The sequence below is a fragment of the Pleurodeles waltl genome, chromosome 11, assembly GCF_031143425.1.
Source record: "Pleurodeles waltl isolate 20211129_DDA chromosome 11, aPleWal1.hap1.20221129, whole genome shotgun sequence".
Classification (NCBI taxonomy): domain Eukaryota; kingdom Metazoa; phylum Chordata; class Amphibia; order Caudata; family Salamandridae; genus Pleurodeles; species Pleurodeles waltl.
Window position 1 is genome coordinate 813,794,943 of NC_090450.1, and position 22,461 is coordinate 813,817,403.

Genomic DNA, 22,461 nt, shown 5'->3' on the forward strand with positions numbered 1-22,461 from the left:
TGCAGATTCTTTATCTTTGAATTCTCTTCAGGTGTCAGGATGAATCTGGAAGATTTTTATGAACAGTACTCCTACGTTCCTGTAGGTGGTATTGATAGGCTCAACGTCTGTCGTAAACTGCACCAGAAATGACATCGCAGATTCCATATACCCAGGCATGCCGATGTCAGTTCTTTACCTTCCAAGCCAGCTAAGTGCTGATCTGAAGAGGGGCTACCCCTCAGTCAATTTGCGACAGGCTTTTTGTGAGGGGGAAACATGGTTGTAACTGCTGAGTGGTGCTTGTTAAACATCTGGGAGGCCACTGACCTTTCCCGGCTGAATCAACTGTGGCAACCTGGGGGCCAAGGATTGCCAAGTGCAATATAGCGCGACTGTGGGGTGCAGATTGTGCACGTTTGATGTGGGAAGGGAGGTGAGACATGGATTGGTGTATACTGGCATAGAAGGTGGTATATGAAAACAGAGGCTGCCTCAGTAAATGAAGCAAAATATGGGGAAGTGGAATAATTACAGGGGGTGTATGCACAATTGATACAAATATCACTGATGAGGCTTGGAATATGGCTCTAGCCGAAATTGACACTGCACACTGAGGTGGGGAGGGGATGTTTGCCAGGGGGATCTGGGGAGCAAAGGGGTGCAACTGGATTTGGGGCAATGAGGTCTTTATTCTACTGAATATTTTGCTTCTTGTAGTTCTGTACTTCTTTGCTTTAAATGTAATAAAAAGGTTTATTAAAAAAATGTTTGACAGGCTTTTTTTTCTCACTTTTTGTCAAGTCTTTTTCAGGTTTAACCCTTGGTGTATCTAGGATGTCTTCTAGGAAGACAGGATTCAAGCCCTGTGGATCTTGTCATCAGACAATGATCATTATGGATTTCACCTCGTGTGCCTTTGGTGTCTGAAGCACAACCACAACCCAAACTCATGCTCAGAGTGTCAGGCTCTGCATCCAAAGACTTTGAGGGAGCAGTCCCTTAAGCTGATGGCGGCCCTGCGTTTGACTTCACACAAGTGGAGACCCTAGTCAAGAGGAAGGTCCCAGGACGGGTTGCAGAGTCTGAAGTCGTCGTCGTCCCACTCCAAGTCCTCTGGACGATCAGATAAGTTACAATAAGAGGGAGTGTTGACGCTCTAGACCTCATTCTTGCGGATCCTGTCCCTGGGCTGACTCCGCACCTCCCTGAGTTTCCAGGAGCTGGAGCGACACCACCCAACTCCAAGAGTTCCATGAGGCCATGCGCCTCATTTTTGGGCAGCCTGACCCCGATTGAGTGCCTTTGGGCCCCATTGAGTTGGGGAGGGCCCCTTTGGGTTCTGCACTGATGGCTTCAGCCTTGGTGCCGAGGAGCTCCCAGACTGACACTGGTTGTGCCACCATGAACTTCCCAAACACTGGTACCGATGCTGACGCTCCTGGTGCTGCCCATGGACAGCGCCATCCCCATTGTAATGGCTGACTCTGACACAGAGCCAGATGGGCATTGTACGATGCCGACTCAGGTGCCAGCAGGAGCTTTACCTCCTCACTCAGATTATGAGCTTTTTTCCTGTGGCCTTTGCTTTGGTGAAGAATGGGAGGGGGTCGCTGGCCTCTTTTGAATAACAGCCCCATGAAGAAATGGACTGACTTGAAAACTTGGGTGAGGCAGATGGACTAGATACTTCTCCAGATACTGGCATACTTTCTCCCCAACCATGGGGCTCCTTATGCTATGGTGGTGAGGATGGTGGCTGAGAACCTTCACCTGCCCGCAGTAGCCGTCAGAACTAATCTCTTGACAGAGTGGGGCAACCAAGAACTTCCACCTCGGAACCCTTCCACCCTTTCAATGATGCCCTCACTGACATCCTACTGGGTTCCTGGCCCAAACCCTGCAGATGGGCTCCTGTGAAAAGGATCATTGCCTTCTGCCATTGCCTCGCACCTTGGGTCCCAAGTTTCTTTACGGCACACCCCACCCATGAGAGCTTGGTGGTCCAAGCTTCTACCTCCATGACGTATTCACTTCCGCCCCCCCGGATAGGGAATCCAAAAGGTTGCACTTACTTGGGAAGAAGAAGTATTGTTCCACCAGCCTTGCATTGCGGTTCGTTGACTTCACTTTCCTTTAGGGCTGTTACTCCCACACGCTGTGGGATACAGTTGCGCAAGTGCTGCCTGAGGTCCCGGAGGAGGCCCGAGCTGTACTCTCCCAGGCTGTTGCAGATGGATAAATGCAGCAAAGTTCACAATTCATTGCAGACTGGACACGACTGATGACCTAGGCAGAGCAGTTTCTTCAACAGTGGCCTCTTTGGAGACCAGGCAGACTTAGTGCTCGAGTGCTCCAAGGATTCTTGGGCTACAGCCAGGTGTTTGGAGCTTGCACCGGCCCGTCTTCCCCTCCCCTGTCTGTTTTTCTCCCCTTTTGTGGCTCTGAAAGGGGCCTGCCACCTTGTCCGTTTCCGGTCAGCGACTGTGCCGCGCATGCTGCCCAGCCTCTGTGAGGCTGAGGTTGTGGGATCTGCCAACCTCGTGGGCCCGGTGGCTGGCAGTCTGGTCAGTCTGCCGCCACCTCCCTGCAGCAGCCTCTAAACCTTCCTTGTGTGCCCCCCCCACACCCCCCCCCCCCACACCGTGCGCCAGTTGGCAGCAGGATTCACCATCACCTGCTCCACTGGCAATCCCTTATGTCTGACAGATGGATTTTGCAGATATTGTGAAGGGGCTACTCCCTCCTTTTGAGACTACCTCCTCCATCCATGCGACCATACTATGATCGGATGCTTGAGGATCATTTATCGCTTCTCCGTGAGGCCACTACTTTCTGATTCCCAAAAAGGACAAAGGTCTTCGCCCTATCCTTGACCTTTGGTCCCTCAATCTCTTCGTCAAGAAAGAGAAGTTCAAGATGCTCACTTTGGCTCAGGTTCTATCTGCCCTGAACCCAAGGGACTGGATGGTAGCGTTGGACTAGTAGGACGCTTATTTCCATATCCCTGTCCTGCATGACCCCCGGTGTTACCTGCGGTTCATGGTAGGCCACAAGCACTTTCAGTACAGCCTGATCCCCCTTGGCCTTACCAGCACCCCTCGGGTATTCACTAAGGTAATGGTGGTGGATGCAGCTCATAGACAGAAATTAGGGTTTTTAGTCTTCCCCTGTCTCAATGACTGGTTGTTGAAGTCGAGATCTCCCCTGCTTGTCGTCTCCTACCCCCTGCATTCGATGAGGTTCATTATAAACGTGCCAAAGTCACAGCTCTCAGATGCTCCCTTTCATCAGAGCTGTTCTGGATACAGTGCAGTTTCGGGCCCAACTTTCAGAGAGGAGTTCAGAATATTCAGGCTGTCATACTGATGTTTCAGCCTCTATCCTGGATTTTGTAAAGAACAACTCTAAAGCTGCTGGGACTCATGGCCTCCTGCATCCTGCTGATGACCCATGCCAAATGGCATATGTAGGCTCTATAGTGGGTCCTGACGTTCCAATGGACGCAGCATCAGAGGAATCTCTCCAACAAACTCTAGATCTGTCTGTAAGCATTTTTCTTTTGGAGCTCGAGAGGACCAACTGCGTTTTTTGCTTGGGCTTCAGGACCAAAAATCCCCTTCCACATCAGAGAGGCAGGTGATGGGCTTACAATAACATTTACTGATCATCCTCTGAGATGCCGGCAAAGCAGATCCGGTCAGTGGCAAAGAGAACCGAGTTCATTGGATCTGATTCTTCATAGCCTGAAGAGGAGGAAGAGGTGCTCAGACCTCGCATCAAGACCATGCCAAGATGCATGAATACAGTTGATACCCAAATATCCACACAGATTACCAAGACATGTAAATGGGCCACAGGTCAAGGCTGAGCACTGCCACTTCATGGATCAGGCATCAAGCTCGATGCACAAGCCACCCCTCTCTCCATTTGTGCCACCACCTCTGGGCTCTGGTCAACACCAGTGCAGCGCTTCAGAGCCAAGGTAGACGCAGCTAATATCCTCAAGCCCCATAGTCTCTCGAGTCTGAGACCACAGCTCAGCGATGAAGTTTCCAAGTCTCTGTTGAAGCCGAAGGTTCTGTTGGTGCCAAAAGCACCTTTGGCTCCAAAGTCCTCGACAAGAGACTCTGAGGAGAGGCCTGTTCTTAAAAAGCTCTAATGGAAATTGGTTGAAAGGTATGGATGCATCATCATCCACCCATGTCAGGCAAGGTTTCTGCTATAGAAGATAATTTGCCTAAATGCTGCTGACTTTCCTTCAAGGACGCTTCCGCACCAGACATTCCTCAGCAACCTTTACCTCCCAAAAGGTTTAGACACAAGACTGTTAGTTCTAGTCATACACCTCCTCCACCACCGCCACTACTTACATCATTTGTACTCCTTCTTCCCTCCTCTCTCTTCTCCTGCAACTTCCCCTCAAGGGTCACTGGAGTTGCACTTAGATACAGGTCCCTACTCCCCAGCAGAAGACTTGGGTGTGCCAGTCTGCTGCACCCCACACATGATCCTTGGGAGCACTATGAAATGGACCCCTCCGTTGGACCCCGGACCTTGACTGTCCTTTAGGGTTTCTCCACCAGACAACACTACTGCATACCACAGTGTCCTCCAACGCTCAGCTGCCTAGCACAAGGGTCACATATTTGTCACTCTGGAAGAGGATGACTTTCTGGTGGAGAGGCTCTCCAAAATAGTGTGCTCCCTCCAGTTTATCCTTCGGCTAAAGAGGATGGTAAAATCTGCCCCATATATCTTTATGGAACCTGTAAAATCCCAGATGGTAGCACTTGGGATAGAAAAGAAATTCAAACCTGCACCTCTGTATGCCAGAAGTCATGACCCAATGGACTTCATGGTGGTCTTCACTGCCTGGAAGAGAGCAGCAGCCCATGCCACATTCAATGCCCTGCTTCCTGATAAGGAGAGTAAGCGATTTGAATGCTGCTGACCGCAGGTTAGTATTTAGTGCTGCCATTCAGTGGCTCATTGCCAATTCAGTTGACCTCCGTCTCGGTACGACAGAACACAGTGAGTGGAAAGCGATGAAGTCTTTACTCACACATCTCCCCAACCAATATCGTAGGAGGGGAGAAGGGATTTTTGAGGGGGGGGGGGGGGGAAACTATATCTAAAGTCAACATTATGTGTGCACTGGATTCAACTGGTAAGACTTCCAGAGGCGTGAATGCTTCTAACTTCCTTGGCCTCAGTCTTAACTGAGTGTCTCTATCTTCAAGCTGGAGGTCGAACAACATGTTATTAATTTGCACTTTGAAGGTGAACACATGTTTGGCCCGCAGGTTAGTGAGATGTTAGGGAAAAAAAGGAGGACACCGACATGGCTAAGGCAATGGATGCCTTTCAAGTTTTTTCAGGCAGGGGCTCCCTTCAGAGGCTGCAGACAAGGGGCGGGTCCAACGCCACTTCTCTAGAACCATCACAAAGTACCAACATCAGCAACAGTCTCACTACCAGCAGGGGAGGTAGGAATAAGACTTGGTGCACCTTCAGAGCTAACAGTTACAGGGGTCTCTCCTTACCAGATCACACTACACATGTTGTGGAGAGACTGCAGGAATTTCTTCCCTGCTGGGAGGAGCTCACCACAGACCATAGGGTACTGTCAGTCATCGTGCATGGTTACTGCTCATTTCATGCCCACCAAACATCCTACCCTTCGAACACACCCTCAGCCATGAACGCCCTGCTGTACTGCAAGAGAAGGTTTAGGGGCTCCTTCTCAGAGGACCCATAGAGCAAGTGCCCCCACAACACCAGGGCAATGGTATCTACTCCCTGTACTTCCACATGCCTAAAATGGATGGGTCACTCGGCCAATCCTTAATCTTAGGCTTCTCAGCAGGTGCATCCCCTTGAAACATTTCCACGCGATCACCCTATAGCATGCCCTACCTCTTCTGCAGCAAGACTTCATGGCTACACTAAATTTGAAGGACACATTTTACATCCCCATACATTTAGCCCATTGGTTATGGTAGGTGATCAGCACTACCAGTTGAAAGTGTTACCCAACGTCTTCACCGAATGTCTAGCGATGGTAGGTAACCAACTTCCTCAGCAGTGTTGTGACTGTGGTCTTCCCACACTTAAGCAGGCAGCTTGTTCAGGGGTGCAAGCAGACAGGACTGCTCAGCCCACACCCAAGCCACCATCTCCCTCCTCCACAAATTGGAGTTTAGAGTGAACACCACCAAACCCACTATTGGCAAGTTCAGTTCCAACTCTTCCTAGGGTCAATCCTAAATGCTATCTCGGGCAAAGTCTACTCAAGCACCTAAAGGCTAGCAGCATTTCAGCATCTGCTGCCTCTTATTTAGCAACTCCGTCCTCTCACTGTTGAAAGAGTTAAGTGCCTGCTGTGTTCATGGCCTCGTGTATAACCATAGTCCCTCATTCAAGACTTCATATGTTCCTACTCTAGGAACAGTGGACACAGAGGGTCACTGGGAAGATCTACTGTTGATAAGGGCCAGGTTGTATTGCTCTCAGGAGTAGTGGAGCTGCAGCAACCTTTTACGTTGCAGGCCTTTCGTTGACCAAGTTCCGCAGGTAACCATCACCACATACTCATCAGTTGTAGGGTGGGCATCTCAATGACATGACAGTCCAGGGTCTGTGGCCTCCTCATGAATGGGGTCTCCACATAAACTATCTGGAGCTTATAGCCATACACCCAGCTTTCAGATCTTTTCTCCACAGCATTCAGGGCAAAGTGGCTGTAGTGCGGACCAGCAACATGATATATGTCATATTTTACTTGCATAAACAAGGCAGGACACGCTCTCCTCAGCTATCAGCACTAGGGCAGTGAATTTGGCATTTGGAAATCCACCACCATTCTCACCTTTTGGAAGAGTATCTCCGAGGAGTGGACAAAGATTTTGCAGAGATGCTTAGCAGGACCCTGCAACAATTCCATGATTGGGAATTCTACCTGCAAGTCCTACTCCCTTACTTCCATCAGTGGTAGGCCACAGACAGAGCATTTCTCCATGTGCGAAAACGCAAAATGCTCAAACTTTCCTGCCAGGTTTCCACGCCCTCAGTCCAGTCGAGGTTAACTCTAGTCTCAGGTTAACTGGTCTGGGTTCTCTACATACACTTTTCCTCCTCTCCCACTTCTTCTATATATGGTGACAAAACTGCAGCAAACATCCCTCATCCTGGTGGCTTACATGTGGGCCAGAAAGCCATTTTTTTCCAGGGTTTTCATCCCTTCTAGAAATCTCCATCTCCCCACACAATAAGCTCCCCAACACGCCAGACCACTTCACACAGGACCAAAGCAGAGACTGACACCCAGACCCCCACAGCAAGCCCTAGCAGTCTGGCTCCTGAGGTCCTAGAGTTTGGTTACCTGAACTTGATTCAAGGGTGCATGGACTTAATGAAGAATTCCCGTAAGCCTACTATACTCATATGCTGTGCTGCTAAGATGAAGCGGTTTGTTCAGTACTGTACCCCACACCTTCAATACATGACATAATTTGCTACTTCCTACATCTGCAAATGTCAGGACTAGTCTATACCTTGATTCTGTTACATCTAGATGTTGTTGCTGCATACATGCAAAGCAGGAATCACTCCTCAGTCTTCAGGATCCCTGTTATTAAAGCTTTTATGGAGGGCCTCAGACATGTCATCAAACCTAGGGTGCCACCTGTCCCAGTATAAAACCTGAACATTGTCCTCACCAGGCTCCTTGGGGCCTCCCTTTGAACCACTCCATTCTTTGTCCTCCGTAGTTGCTGTCCTGGGGATTTCACTGCCTTCTTAATAGCTATAATATCCTTTAGTCGTATTAGTGAGCCACAGGACTTCAAGAACCTTTTTTCCAGGTCCACAATGACAGGGTTTCCTTACAACCAACTCTAAGTTCCTGCTGAGGTGGTCTCCTCATTCCATCTTAACCAAATCATTAAGCTTCCTGTCGTCTTCCCGCAACCTGACTTGGAGATCACTTCACATATTTGATGTCAAGCATGTTCGCATTTATTATATATGTAGGGGCATATCCTTTAGTAAAACACAATAACATTTTGTTGCTGTTGCACAACCTCAGAATGGCAAGAGGATCATAAATGTATCCAGATATGTTAACTTAAAGCCAAGAGGACCCTGCCTGTCCTCCAGAAGCTCAAATCCACCTGTAAACATGGCGCTACTTTGTTCTTTCTTGGGAATGTATCAATAGAAGACATCAGCAAAGATGCGACATGTTCCACTCCACACACCTTCCCAAAACTGTACTTACTGTGTCGATATTCTGATGTGGCAACAGGCCAGAGTAAGTCAAACTGTCTTAAAGACTCCATTTCAGGCCTCTGCATTTTCCACTCGCTGGTGCCTTCTTAGGGAAATACTGCTTTACAGTCAATGGAGGGCATATGTATCTACAGTCACACTTGCTACAAATAGATTGTTACTTGCCCAGCATTTGTTCATCACATGTAGTGCAGTAGATTCAAATGGGCATAGTGCTGTAGATTCACATGCCCTCTCAGCTCCCCAGAAGCCAGTTTTTGCTGCACATCTCTTTGGCGTACTTAATTATTTAATGGTACCCACATAGCGACAATCATATTATATACTCACTACTCCAAACATACTCTCACCCTGTGCGAAAAGCTGTCTAACAGTGGTGTTGGTAACCATGCTCATTCACTACCAGAGGAGTCCAAACCGAGACCTCATAAATAGAAGTACTTCTTTGAAGAAAAATAGGTTGCAGCCGTGCAAGCTTAACACTAGATGACAGAGTATACAGACCACGTAAATCGGCAGCACTACATGAGACAAACAGATGCTAACAGGATTAGTAACATAATTCGTTTGCATCAGAGCACTGTGGTAATATGGGCAAGTGAGGGCTTTAACATAAATTTGTTAAACTCCAAAGACCAAGGCGATGACATTCTAACACCAACAGAGGACTAGATAACAGGAGAAACACAAAAGCCTTTTTGAACGAGTACTATCTACTGCAAACACATGGGTCGAACAATGAGTTATGGTCATGAGCCATACCCCCTTAAGATTTTGCCCAAACTGCCACCACAAGTATGCTCAGGATAGCTACAAGGTCTGCAATCTGTCTGCCAGTGGACCACAGGTCAGAAAGGTGTGTGGCTTGCACAGAATTCCAACTTAAAAACCTTAGGTTAAGAGAAAAGCAAAGGTTGGTTGCGCTACACAATATCTTAATCCCAGCGGAAAGGGGAGTCCCTACAGTACTTGGGTTTGTCAAGTGATGACAAAGACACACATGAGGACTCAGAGATGGCCCAAGGAGAAGATCCCTATGTCCAGGAGTTCATAGAAGTTCAAAGAGAAAAAACTCGCACTAAACCATCTTTGAAACCAAAACCTTTGACTCCAGAAGGCAGGCAAAGTCAAAAGAGCACCCATGAATCAGAGCAAAAGGATACTGTTGGAGACACGACAGTCAAAGCTTTCTAGACTCCGAAAGGGGATTAAGAGCATTGGACGGATAAAGAACTTTCGAGGGTGGACACCCCAACACCAGTGCCAAAGAAGCAAACTGAGATTGTCGGCTTTGAAAAAGTCCTTTTTTAAATATTATTGGGATGTGCATATTTTTGTACGTTCTATGGACGCATTGATAAGTGCAGACCCTGACGACGTGGCCACTTTGCTTGGTGACTTTTCATACGGCAAATTTATACATTTATGACCATATCTATAGGATAGGATAATGTAATGTTGCGCCTTATAGAAAGTAGCATTACAGATTCAAGCGCTGTACGGGTACCTTATTTGGACTTATGTCCTGGAGAGACTATATATGTATGCCAACCCTTGTCTGCCATGATACTTCCCATTTTTACTGCTTAGTAGTATGGGTGTGTAGTAATTTCATCAGCTGTTTTTGCCACAGGCTAACATGTGGCTTGGTTACTCCTGTTTTACAATTTGGGAACATATATTGTATACCTTATATTAAGGTTTGTGTACTGTGGTGTTCAATATGAGGTAGTATTACAGATCCCAGGTGCTACACTGGCATCAGATCATATGGACATATATATATGTTTGTGGTATCGTATATGTATTCACACATCTGCTTTGTCAATATGATACTTCCCCTTTATTATATAGTGCTGTGTGTGCGTGGACTTTCAGCTGATGTTTTTTCCACATACCAGTATGTGGCTTGTTTACTCTTGTCTTCTATATCGGGTGATTACATGGTTGTATAACTTTTATCAGAGAATGTAGTAGTAATTTATTGCAGATACAAAGGGATGTTTTGCTACATGCTAACATGTGGCTTGTTTATTCTTGTTTTGATAGCCAGTCACTGCACTTTAGAATGTGTAGTAACTAATTTTTTTTTTTTTACAGGATTAGGACATATCATGGTCCCATAGACACTACTATTTATCTTACAATCTAGCTATGGACTTTTGAATTAATTTGCCTTCTTGATATTTAAGGAGTGAAGCTTATATATGGATTTTCTCAGCTACATTCTTCTTGACGTTGAGTGTTATGCACAAGTACTCACATAAGAGTTTCCAGTGTTATTCCTTGGGCTTTGGTTTCCATTCTCTATTTGTTTGTATATGGTTCTTCTAGTCTTTTTCTTGACATGTTGTGAGTTAGATTTTTAAGTCTGCCTTATGGTTAATAGTCATTATATTGCATTACAGTTTGTGTAAGAATAGACAATTTACATCATAGATAGGCTGCATTTGATGACGTTACTTTATGGTAGGTTCAGAGTTTGTAGGATAGTGAATATATTTTATTTTTTGGCAGTTTACTGCATGTTTTATGGCAGGTTCTAGAATCCACTTTTTTTCATCATGGGTTCACATACTTTTCTATACTCCGTTCCATGGTATTTCTTAACCATATTTGGGTGTCTACTTTTTTAATGTGGTTGTGGTATTTATTCTTCTCACAAGGCTAAAGGTTACAGTTGGATGTCATGTCCTCAATAAAGTAAGACATCTTCAACAGTATTGTATGGTTTTTTTCTGTACTTTACGGCCTTGAAAAAGTAATATTAGTGATGAAACACGTGTTGGCTGTTAATGAGCACATTTATAACGAAGTACTGATTCTACATGATTGGAATTGTTGACACCACAATCTTCCAATAAAGAAGAATTTGCTTTTCAAGGAAGACTGGTCCGGAATCTTTGTAACTTTAAATGTATACAAACACTATCCCCTCTGACTGGTATTGATTGCTGTGGTTAGACCTTGTTATTTGTATGCCATGTATTCGGTTGAGTATATGTTTATGCCTTAGGGTAATAGGGCATTTAACCATTCAGCACCATTTTTAATCATTATTTGAAATATATAAGATTCTGTAGTACTGTTGGACAAATATAGGAAGTGCAGTTAATTTACCATTAGTACCCTTGTTCTGTCTATCTCCGCATTGTAGAAAGTTCCAGAAGAACTGGATATCAGACTTACGACTTCCACTGTGGTGTCACCAGGATCACCTTTGCCCTCTGATGCTTGACCAAAGCTGTGAGTCTAGCAATCGTTGAGACCAGCCAGAACGATTATCCCCAAAATTGGCTTTTATCCGAAAGATGGCATCGGTCTCTTTTGCATGCAGATCCAGACCCCTACTGAAAAATGTTGGACAGTTGATGACTGAGTCAGGAGACAAAGAGGTCTGCTTGACGCAGACCTAATTTGAGCATAATCACCTAAAACAGAGCTGGATCCAGCTCCCAGTCGCTGGAGTCCCTCAGATGTCAAGAGTGCAGATACTCAGCCATGTCTGAGATATTGTTTGTTGTTAGTTCTAAAAAACTGCTGATACATTGTCCATCTTCAATAGGATGGACAAGAAACTTTGTTTGCCACCAGGCTCCCGAAAGCAAAGGACCCTGCCAGAAGTTGATGTGCAGTACTCCTTTGTTGTTTGACCTCGGTCCTCCAGTGGTACCTGCACTGCAATGGGCTCCCCAGCCTTGATAACTCACCTCGGACTCTATTACTAGATCGGGATTCAAACCAGACATGGCCCTGCCGTTCCAGGCTTGCATGTGGTTGGCCAACCAGTGGATTTCCAACCATGCTTCTGATGAGAGACTGACCTCTTGGGCATAGGCCAAACTCCAACTCAGGTGCAACACGTTTAACCCATTGAAGCACTCAGTAGGGCTGAGGTCTTGGAAAAATCACCTGAATAGACAAGAGAAGCCTGACAATCCTGGCTAGAAGCCTGAGAGAAAATATTTTTTCTCTGAAGTTCTGCACATTTCTCTGTGAATGAGGAGCATTTTATTTTGAAGCAGTCTGCGGCACTGAGGCACTGTGTCTATCTAGAAAGCCAGGAACGGTAGCTCTTGTATCTAAACAAACTCTGATTTCTGACAGTTGAGGGCAAACCCTAGGCTCTGAAGTAGATACTAACAACTGCAACTGCTACTGTAGTTTGACCCGATACTGATGCATCAGTCAAATGTTGTCCAAGTAGATGATGAGTCTGATTACTCTTGCTTGGAGCCATTCCATGGCTGAGAGCAACACCTTTGTGAAGTACCACAGTGCATAGGAGAGACCGAATGGGAGACATGTGAACTTGAAAACCTGATCCCTCCACCAAAATTGCAGAAAGTGTCAGTGCAGGGGAAAAATCGGGACATGAGATAGGTGTCCGTCAAGTCCAATCTGGCCAGCCTGTCAGTCTGGAGAAAGATACCCTGAAGGCGGTGAATCCCCTTCATTTTGAAGTGTCAGTAGTCCACCTATTTGTTGAACACTTTTAAGTTGACGATAGGCTAGAACCCTTTCTCTTTTTTCTCCACTAGGAAGATGTTGCTGAGAAAATACCTGGGATGGTGGGTTGTGGATGTGGTGGTCCCTTTGCGCAACAGGTCTTGAACTTCTCATTCTATAACCTGCATGCCCTCTTGTGAGAAAAATAAGGGTCTGGGATCCTGGCCTTGAGTGTGGGATGGGGGTTGGGGAGAGGCGGTGAGACCGTAAAATTCTGTGTGAAAATCTGTCACCGTTTGTAGTACCCATGCTTCCCCTGTTATCGATGCTCATTTCTGGAGGAATTATTGTAACCTGCCTCCCACCTCTGGTAGTGAAATAGGGATATTGCTTACTATCACAGCCCCAAGGGGCATTGTTGGCACCTCAGATGGAACCTCTGCCGCCTTAGCTCGACCGTTGCCTTGTGTAGGATAGAAGCCTCCAAACTTTTGGTACTGCATCTGACGGATCACTTGGTCTAGAACTTGATGGGGTTGGAGGGATACACGGGGCAGAGGATTGCCCCCTATGTCTTCCAGACCCACCAAAAACCTTTTAGTTGAACACCTTTCAAATGGACTGGTGTGCCTTACCCAGGAAAAATTAGTAACAAACGTTGTTAGTTCTTTAATGACAGGGTCTCTGAAGAGAGAAACGTTTTTGGTCCTGCCACTGTAGGACCGCTTGGTCTGGAACTTGTGGGGGTTGGGATTACACATGACCAGAGGAGCACCTCTAGGTCTTCCAGCCCCATCAAAAACCTTTAGGTTGAACATCTTTCGGATGGACTGAGGGGCCTTATCCAGGGAGGAAAAGGTGGTAACAAACATGGTTAGCTCTTTAATGAAAGGGTCTCCAAGGAGACTCCCATCCATTACAGCCTGGCCTCTGTGGTTGTCAATTCCCCCAGCCTGGGGTCAATTTTAATCAATAAAGAGTGTCTGCGCTCTGTAGAAAATGCACAATTTACATTCCCCAGTAAACATAGAGCCCGCTGGGTCCAGCCACAGAGAATGACGGTTATAGTCAACTCACCAGATTCATCAGCCACTTCCGCCTTATCCAAAATCTTTGAAAATTGTCCCAAGCTATCAAGATCCTTATCCTGACAGAGTCTCCAGGATCAGTCCAGACCTTTTTTCGGGTCCTTGATAAACTTTGTGACAAAGTTCACCATTTTGCCATCAATCTCAGGGGTACAAGACACCTTGCCTCCCAGAGAAGATCTCGGGTATTATGCTCGCAGACGCCCTCTGACTTCCTTGTCCATATACTTGTGAATGCAGGTAGAATCATACTCCACAACCTTACTAGCAGGATCCCAGTTTGCTGAGCCAGAGTAATAAATATCTTCTAGATCCAGCATGTCCTGTGTACTCACTGCTTCTTGCAGAGTAGACAGATCCTTATCACCCAGCCTGGGTCGTTCAGCATTGCTGTCCGGTCTATTGGGAACCAGGTTCATCACCGAAGTCCTCATCAGGCATTGTCATTGTAGGAGGCTGGTCCTCTATGTAGTGTGCAAAGCTAGGCACACTGTATAGGGGGTTCAGGCAACCACACGTTGGTTTATAGGGGTAAAAACTAGATCACCTAATGCTCTAATTTTTAAGGTAGCTTGGTCGAGCAGTTAGGCCAATCTTGGAGAAGTGCAAAGCATTTGCTGTACTCACAGTATCAATCTTGCAACTCACACACTCAAAGGAATAACTCGAGACCAATTTATAAAAATACTTCAGATATTTACATAATTTTTAAGACCAAAATTATCAAAATTGGTTAAGTACTTTTTGAGAAAGTTTAATAAGTCTTTTTGTGTGTAATTATGCACCATAGAAATCAGTGGAAATTCACCTTTAAAAATACACATAAAATCGTATAGTTGGTTTACCAAGTTCTTCTTTTGCAGATTAGTCGAGGTCGTCTTTAGGTGCACTGTGTCAGCTAGAGAAGTTCAGGTGCATCCCGGTTCCAGCAGGAGCTGCGTTGAAAGGTCTCTGGAGATGGTTCAGGGCCACTGCAAGGGACCACTTGGAAAAGGACTGCACAGGTAAGTTTAGAGGTGGTTCTTTGGGGTCCCCTTGGAGTGTCGAGGTCGCAAGGGGTGAGTGCCACTAGGGCACAGCAGGTTCTTTGTTGCAGGGCACAAGGCGGCCTGGTGCAGAGCAAATCATTGAGCCAGGAGCTGTGCGCAAAGATGCCCTTTGGAGTTGGAGGTAAGTTGGTTCAAGGGTCATTTGCGGGACAACAGGGGTACTCTGGCGGGAGGTCCGGGGTGTTCCTGAACTCCCTCGACTGGTGCTTCCTCCTGGTCCTTTTTCAGCCCTGTGCAGGCTGGTTTTCCTGGTGTCCGACATTGGCTGACCAATACCCAGGGTATTGGTAGGATTTTATCAATGGAGGGTGCACTGCCACCAAACTTGGTAAGTTTGCAGGGTTTGTCCTTGCGGTCGTTGATGTCACCAGGTCTGCCTGCGACTTCCGGTTCGGGAGTTAGCGGCTGGTCAGAGAAGTGACACTCATTGGTTTGAGGGTTTCTTCCTGTTGCAGAGTGGTACCTCCACTCTGGAGGGAGTTATTGGGCGATTTTCAAAGCCTAGAAGTCCTCTGGGGTTCTTGGAGTTTTTCCAGTTGTCCAGCAGCTCCTCAGCGGCGACTGCCAGTCCTGGGTACAACAGGCAGGGTTTGGCTACTTTTCTTTGTGCAGCAGCTCCACAGTTCTCGTGCCTTGGATCTTCTTAGTGCTGGTCTTCTTTTTATCCGTCTGATCTTATTACCTGGTCTAGGAGTGCCCACTAAATACTGAATTTAGTGGGCTTTTTAGGGGGAACCTGGTTGTGACACCTACCTTTGGATGGCTGCACCCTCTACAGTGACCACTTCCTTTGGGAAGGGTCACTTCCCTTTTCCTTACTGGCTATTTTCCTTCCATCCAAGAGGAAAGAGGAAAATGAAATGGAGTGCCCACCTCACAGGCAACACCTTAGGGGTGGTGCATGCCAGGTGGTGCTACTCTTCCTACTCTTTATTTAGTTTCCCACCTTTGCTCCCGCCAAAAGTGGGGGTTTGCAAAGGGGTTGACCTTCTTCTGCTGGCAGCAGGCCTGGTGGTTGAGTTTCAAAGGCGGTAAGCCCTTTGAAGCTCGCCGCCAGGGCAGTGCACATTGCTGAGGGGTGGTGGGGTGTTAGCACCTCCACCCAGGAAGGAAATTGTTCTACAAACCAGAGACAGAGATCGCTCCCCCAAGGTTTGTAGATTGGGTGTCTGGACGTGGCAGGCTGGAGAGAACCAGTCAGCAACCGTATGAGGGTAGTTAGCTTTTGCAAGAGGCACCTCTAAGGTGACCCCTGGGTACATTTAGGGATACATCCAATACTGGTACCAGTTTGGATTTATTATTCTGAGTTGTTTCATCCCAAACAACCCAGAGTTCAGAGTGCCCATCATGTAGCTGGGAAACCCAGCTGTTGACCAGTGACCAGCACATGTATTAAAATGGCTGCTCTGTTCACTCATCAAATCCCAGGTTTGCAAGGACACAGTGGGGGCATATTGCTCATGCAGCTATGCCCTCACATATGATATGTTGCAATCCTGTCTTTAGGCTGGAAGGCCTGCCAGAGGGGTGTCTTACCCATAGTATATGCAGTGTATAGTGGGCAGGGCACACAGGCAGTGTGCCATGTCGAGTTTGTGTTTCAGGTTTGCACCAGGACACCCAGCCTGCAATGCCGGTGCTTGGGCATCTGCATGTATGACCCTAGAGGGAGGCGCAATCAGTGCTGCTTCCCTCAGGGGCCTACCCATACTTCTCCATGCCCTGGGTACTTAAAAGCCTTTTACTAGGGACTTACAGTGATAGCTAAAGGTGTATCCAGTTGTGCCAATACATCACAACAGTTTTAGGGAAAGAGCTCTTGCCCAGGGAACCTGGTTAGCAGGGGCCCTGGGCACTACAGTTTCAGGGCTACATCATACATCAGGCAAAAAGTGGGGCGAACCATAACAAAAAGAGGCATTTTCTCGAGGTCATCTACCTCCTGAGGAGAGTAGGAATCATTGTTATTGGGGATAATTCTGTGACATCAGGGTGTTAAGGCGCTACCGGAAAAGCTGTGCTCAGCCTTTCGACGGCGTTCAAAGAGGGGTTAACAGCCCTGTCCTTGGTGCAACATTGTGCCACCCGTTTACCCGACAGCCACTCTAAGTATTCTGAGGGTGCACAGGCTCCACACTACCCCTGGTGGGGGTACCACATTGCGACGGGATGTAAGCTGGACTATCTCATTACTAAGGGGTTGTAAGGCTGAAGAGATCGCTCTCTGGATGAGACTCAATGGCGTCTACTAACTCAAAATGAATTTGGTGGGGGGAGGAGAGAGACTGTTCCTCATCCTCTGCCCCCAGAACTCCGCGTTAGATAGGCGGATATAGGAAAGGATCAGCCCTTGAGCTAGCCACCCCATATGGCTTGAAAACCTGGACAGTAGCTGTTAGGGTCGCAACAACCCTTTATAAAGACCAATGCTTATTTACCAATGACAATGCTTATTTGCTAGTCTGTGGCCCACACACCCTCTAATTATCGTGGGTTCTGTGATGGATGCCCTCCGCGGCTAACGCTAACAGAACTGCTGGAGTTTAAAAAAATTGATGAGGGAAAGACGCCTGTATGCATGTGAAGTGTCGGTCTCTGTGCGTTCGAGGTAACCAACTATCCTGGAGCCACTTCAGCAGAAAGCGGGAACGACAAGCCACGCAAAGAAAGAATTCCATTAATGTGAAGAATGCAGATGCCTAGTACGCGCGCACCGCGCTCCCTAGAGGGCCGGACCGGTATCAAAGGCTTGCATGCTGACGCTTAGTCTGTGCACACTGTGCCCCCTAGAGGGCCCGATTGGTAAAAGAAAGCAGAACCTCTGTAAACAGAGCGGTTCAGCTGGGGATGTAGAACCAAATGGTTGTTTACAACCCTCACACAGAAAAAGAGAGAAAAAAACTAGAAGGCCAATCCAGACCAACCACTAGATGCTGGAATAATGTACAGAATATAAATCCAGAAAACTCTTTAAACTGCAAGATGACAAGTACTGGTACATAACCTTTTTGTTTTCGGACACTCAAATTTATTTAAATTAAGCATGACTCTCTCATAACACCTTATTTTTTGTTGTTCTTGGTGAGAAACCCCTAGTGCCTCAACCAGTGACGGGGCTTCCAATCCTTATTTAACCACATAAAGTGGGAGGGAGATGCTCTATGCTGCTTAGGAACCTCCTTAGATCGTTCTGCTCCCATTTTTATTCTGTAGCATTTACTTGGTGCACAGCAGAGTTTTTTCTCCATCCATTGCTGCAGAGGAATTAAAGTTACAAGCCCAAAACTCTTGTGTTATCATTAAATTGTCTCCCTTTTGCGAAACCTGTTTGGGAAGTATGAACGAGTTTGCCAGTTATTTTCTGTATTCTAATGTTGAGGTCTCAACATCGATTTTAGAGTTTGTACCCAATAATGATATTGCACGATAGCTGACCATGTCTGACTGAAAGTTAACTTTATTTTTCTTGGGGAATTGATATAATTCCAGCATCTGCTGAAATATATGTTACCTACCCTCTTGCAGAAAAGGTTTCGGTATAGGAGCCACCAGGGAAAACTCAATTTTTTTTATTAAAGTGGTTTACGAGACCAGCAGTTGATCTGCTCAGGGACTCTCGGTCATCATCGAGCGTTATCAGGTTTGTTCTGCCAAGATATTAATCAATTTTAGATTGAGCACCAGTAACTGAGGGAGTATATAATTATAATTCTATGTACAAAAACACAGATAAAAGAATTCAAGAGCCTTAATTTCTTTGTTGCAGACTTTTTTATTATGCTTTATTGTGTTCATAATTTTCAGAAGATGCTACGATGGTATCCTTCATGTCGTTCTGTACAAATTCATATTCATTCACAGTAGCATAGTTTTCTTTAAAACAATAAAGTACAGCTTCTCAAATTGTTGTTCACATTGTGTTGATTGATAAGTAGATTGTTATTCAGTCTCCATGTTTATTTGAGCGAAGCGGTTTTCACAGATTCCAGAACTACCTTAGTACATAAGTAAATTGAGATACATTGAGGTTCAATCTATGTTTTCTCTGTTTTTCAGCAGTTCTTGAGTGACAAGTAAAAAAACAATACTGTAATTTTATTGGTAGGGAATGAGAAGGATGTAAAGTCCTGCCTTGTTAGATGTAGGAGCCATCGTAGGTCTTTAATACCATCAATGGTTTGTGTGATTTTGAGGGAGTGTGTTGCATTTGCTATCTGTCCACGACTCAATCCAATAAGAGGTTAATTCCCCAGACCTATAAGTAGTTTGGGTTTACAATGGATTGTAAACAAAACTTTCCTAATGCCATCACCGTATTCAGGGTAGTTACTTGGATCTGTCAGTAAGAAATACCCACACCCATCTCACCTCCATATCGCCTTTCAAATGAAGAGCTTTTAAATTGGCTGTTCTGGCAGTTTGTGATAGCACCATTTGTCTTATTTACTGCCTATGTTAAGCAAATTTCATCCACCTGACCTTTTTTGATTTGCATAGTCTCTCTCGTTTAGAAGGGTGCCTCCTGCAGAAGGGATGTGACTCCTTTATGTCTTTGAACATATTCCAAGATTTTTCCTTCTCCTAACTGGGTGGTTTAGCGCATTAGCGTTAAATGATAAAATATAAGTTTCCACATTTCTTATGGTGTTAAGAAATTCTCAAAAGTTATGAGTGAATTATATATATAAAAAAAAGAGATGTCACAAAGAAATGAAAGACAGAAAAGGTAAGAGGAAGGAAAAAATGCATAGACAGTTTAAAAACACAGCTGCATACCTGTTCCCTCCCCATTTCTTCCTGTTTTCAGAACCCTAGTATTGCGTAACGAGCTGTCTGAGGAGAGATCCATCTTCTCCAAGCACGTTCCCGAATGCATATTTCAATTCCCTACAGTTTCAACATTATTACTGACTTATTAGTAGTGTGCTTTCAGATGTGCAGTTTTCTACAGTCATCCTTAAAACTTACATGGGAAGGAACCCCCCTCTGTCTCCTGGAAAAAATGTGTTTAAAAGTATAAATTTTGTATGAACTTAAAGCTGTAGACATACCCTATTTTTCTGCCTAATTTTCATGTACTGCCTGATTCATTGTCCCTCTTATATCTGGAGACACATCTTTTGAATTAAAGCATTTTGTCAGAATAATGGATGTCTCTGTCATTTATGACCCTTCAGTGATTATGTACTGTGTCCCATCCCAGTCAGTTAGCTCTAGTCACTTTTTTTTTCTCCTCAGCCCTTACATCTTCCTTATGAATCCCCTTATCTGGCACACTTAGTATCCTGTAAGCACTTATACTCCTTTAGGTTTTGAAGTTGAAGCCTGAAGCTTTTCAGACATTTTCCTTGCTGAAATTTTCATTTAACTTTGTCCGTTTGTGTATGAAAGTTCCTTGAGTTTTCTCTTCCTGAGCACTGACTTTCCATAACATCTCTCTCTTCCACCAGGCTATGTGCCAGCTATCCTCAGGAACTAATTGTACCTGCTTGGATTACTGACAAAGAATTGGAGAATGTTGCCAGCTTTCGATCCTGGAAACGCATCCCAGCAGTGGTGTATAGGTGAGGGATTTGTCATTATCATTATGTACATTTTACAGGAGAACGTTTTTAGCCACAATTGTATTATGTTACCACAAAGGCAAAAGCTTAATGCAGATAGTACTGATTTAGAAAGAAACACTACTGATAAGGAAAATAAAATAAAGCTTGATATCTCCCTTCTCGTGGAATATAACAGTGATAAATAAAAAGAAAGATCATATATTGCTCTGCTTTGTCGATCAAACCAAGATCTCTAGTTTTCAGAACTGGGCCGTTCTTCCACTTTCGAAAGGTTTCTGATGGCTACTTATAACTACCAATTCCTAACTTTGTGAATAAGCCTGGGTGGGTGGATCTGGATCCAGAAACTAAAAAGAACAGTGCTCCTGTGTGCCAGTAGATTGCGCTTTGTGAATCCCTGCTGCCTCCGTTCTGCTCAGAAGTGACGAGCAGAGCCGAATATAAGTTCCACCAATGCCCTTTTTAGTTCCTTCTTTCCGTGCCTTGAGATGCGGATATGAAGCTCTGCGCCTCTTCTTTTTCATTTAATGAAGATATTTTTTTCTAACAGTTTCCCTCTTAAATTCTGCTAATGTGCAAGGAACATGTCACCCCCCACAACACTACTGGGTTTGAACCTTGTATTGACTGTTGCAAGTAAATGTCTGGACAGATCACCATGAGATGTGTTTCTGGCATTTAGTTTCGGCACACAAATTCAAGCCCTGTGACAACTATAACCATATGAATCCAAAAGTCGTCTGAGCATGCTAAGCAAAGCTCTGCATGACAAAACACTGGGAGAATCTACGCACATCCAGCTCCTGGTCAAAGTAAAGACTTCAGACCCATTTCCGAAGTTGTTCCCGCACCAGGTGTTCTTTGTGGTTAACGTCTTTGGGGAAGTCCAAGAAGAAATACAAGAAGTCCAAGTGGAACTCTACTCTTTCCTGCCTCTCTCATTCTCTAGAGAAGGCATAAAGGCATTACTGTGCCTCCAGGTCTTGCTGTCATTCTAACGATGAGCTGATTCAAACTTTGGCCCTGATGCACCCTGAGTTTCCTGTCCACTTTCCCACTATGAAGGTAAAAACAAATGTTTTTACTTAGGTTCTTCAGTCTGGCCAGGCATTGGCCAAACCACTTCTATCCTTCGATGAGGGCTTCACTGATACGCCATTCGGCACAAGGGCAAAGCCATGTTCTGGCCTTCTGGTCAATTGCCAGGTTGCATGCCGCCATAGACAAGCGCCTGATGACCGTAATTATTAACCCAACATCCCACTGCTTAGACTTTGGTGGTGCAAGCATCCACTAGCAGAGTAAATTCTAATGCCTTTCGACTACTCCTGTCAGTCTGCAAACGTATGGAAACGTTAGGCAAGAAAATGTTTTCATAGGCCAGCCTTACATTGAGGTCAGTCAACGCCAGCTGCTTGTAGGACATTCCATCCAATCACTCGGTGACATAATTGGCAAGATCTTACTGGCAGCCCCTGAAGGCATATAAGCTTCCTTGGCTCAAACCATCGAGAATGGCCATGATGCATCTAACATTGTATCCCCTCTGGACCTAGACCCCACTGATTGTCAAGAAAGAACTATTGGAACAAGTGTGGTGCTCTGGCTCCATGCATGTATGAGTTCCATAGGCTTCTCAGAGGAAGTTCAGGAGTCCCTTTTGGAAATGTCCTTCAGCACACCCTGCCTGTTTGGCGAAAAAGTCTCACTTGGCCTTGGAGTGTTTTAAAGAGAGCGAAGCCATATCATACTTGTTGGGCCTTTCAGCACCAGTCTTGCAATCCCCTGAACAGTTGTCTCATTTTTGTGGACATGCCAGGGGCTTCGTGTATCAACTGCGGTTGGCCCTGCCAACCACACAATAGGCCTTCTAGGCCTTTCGAGATCTGGTCTCTGAGCTCAACAGCTCACAACCAGGCCATCAGGGGCAGCATATGTCTCAATCCACGCCTCTCCAGCACCAACTTCAAATCTTCTTTACTGCACCCTTAGTGACACACAGCCATCTGATAAGAGGTAGGGTCTGCCACCTCC

General features: G+C 45.7%; 1 protein-coding gene across 18 annotated transcripts in view; it reads left to right on the forward strand.

Moving 5' to 3' along the window:
- MTMR3 (myotubularin related protein 3) overlaps positions 1-22,461 on the forward strand; it is a 1,044,680-nt gene that overhangs the window by 562,308 nt on the left and 459,911 nt on the right. For all 18 annotated transcript variants that reach the window (XM_069214606.1, XM_069214607.1, XM_069214612.1 and 15 more), the window contains one exon: positions 20,311-20,424. In XM_069214606.1, the coding sequence (XP_069070707.1) occupies positions 20,311-20,424 (114 nt within the window). The remainder of the gene's footprint in view (positions 1-20,310; positions 20,425-22,461) is intronic.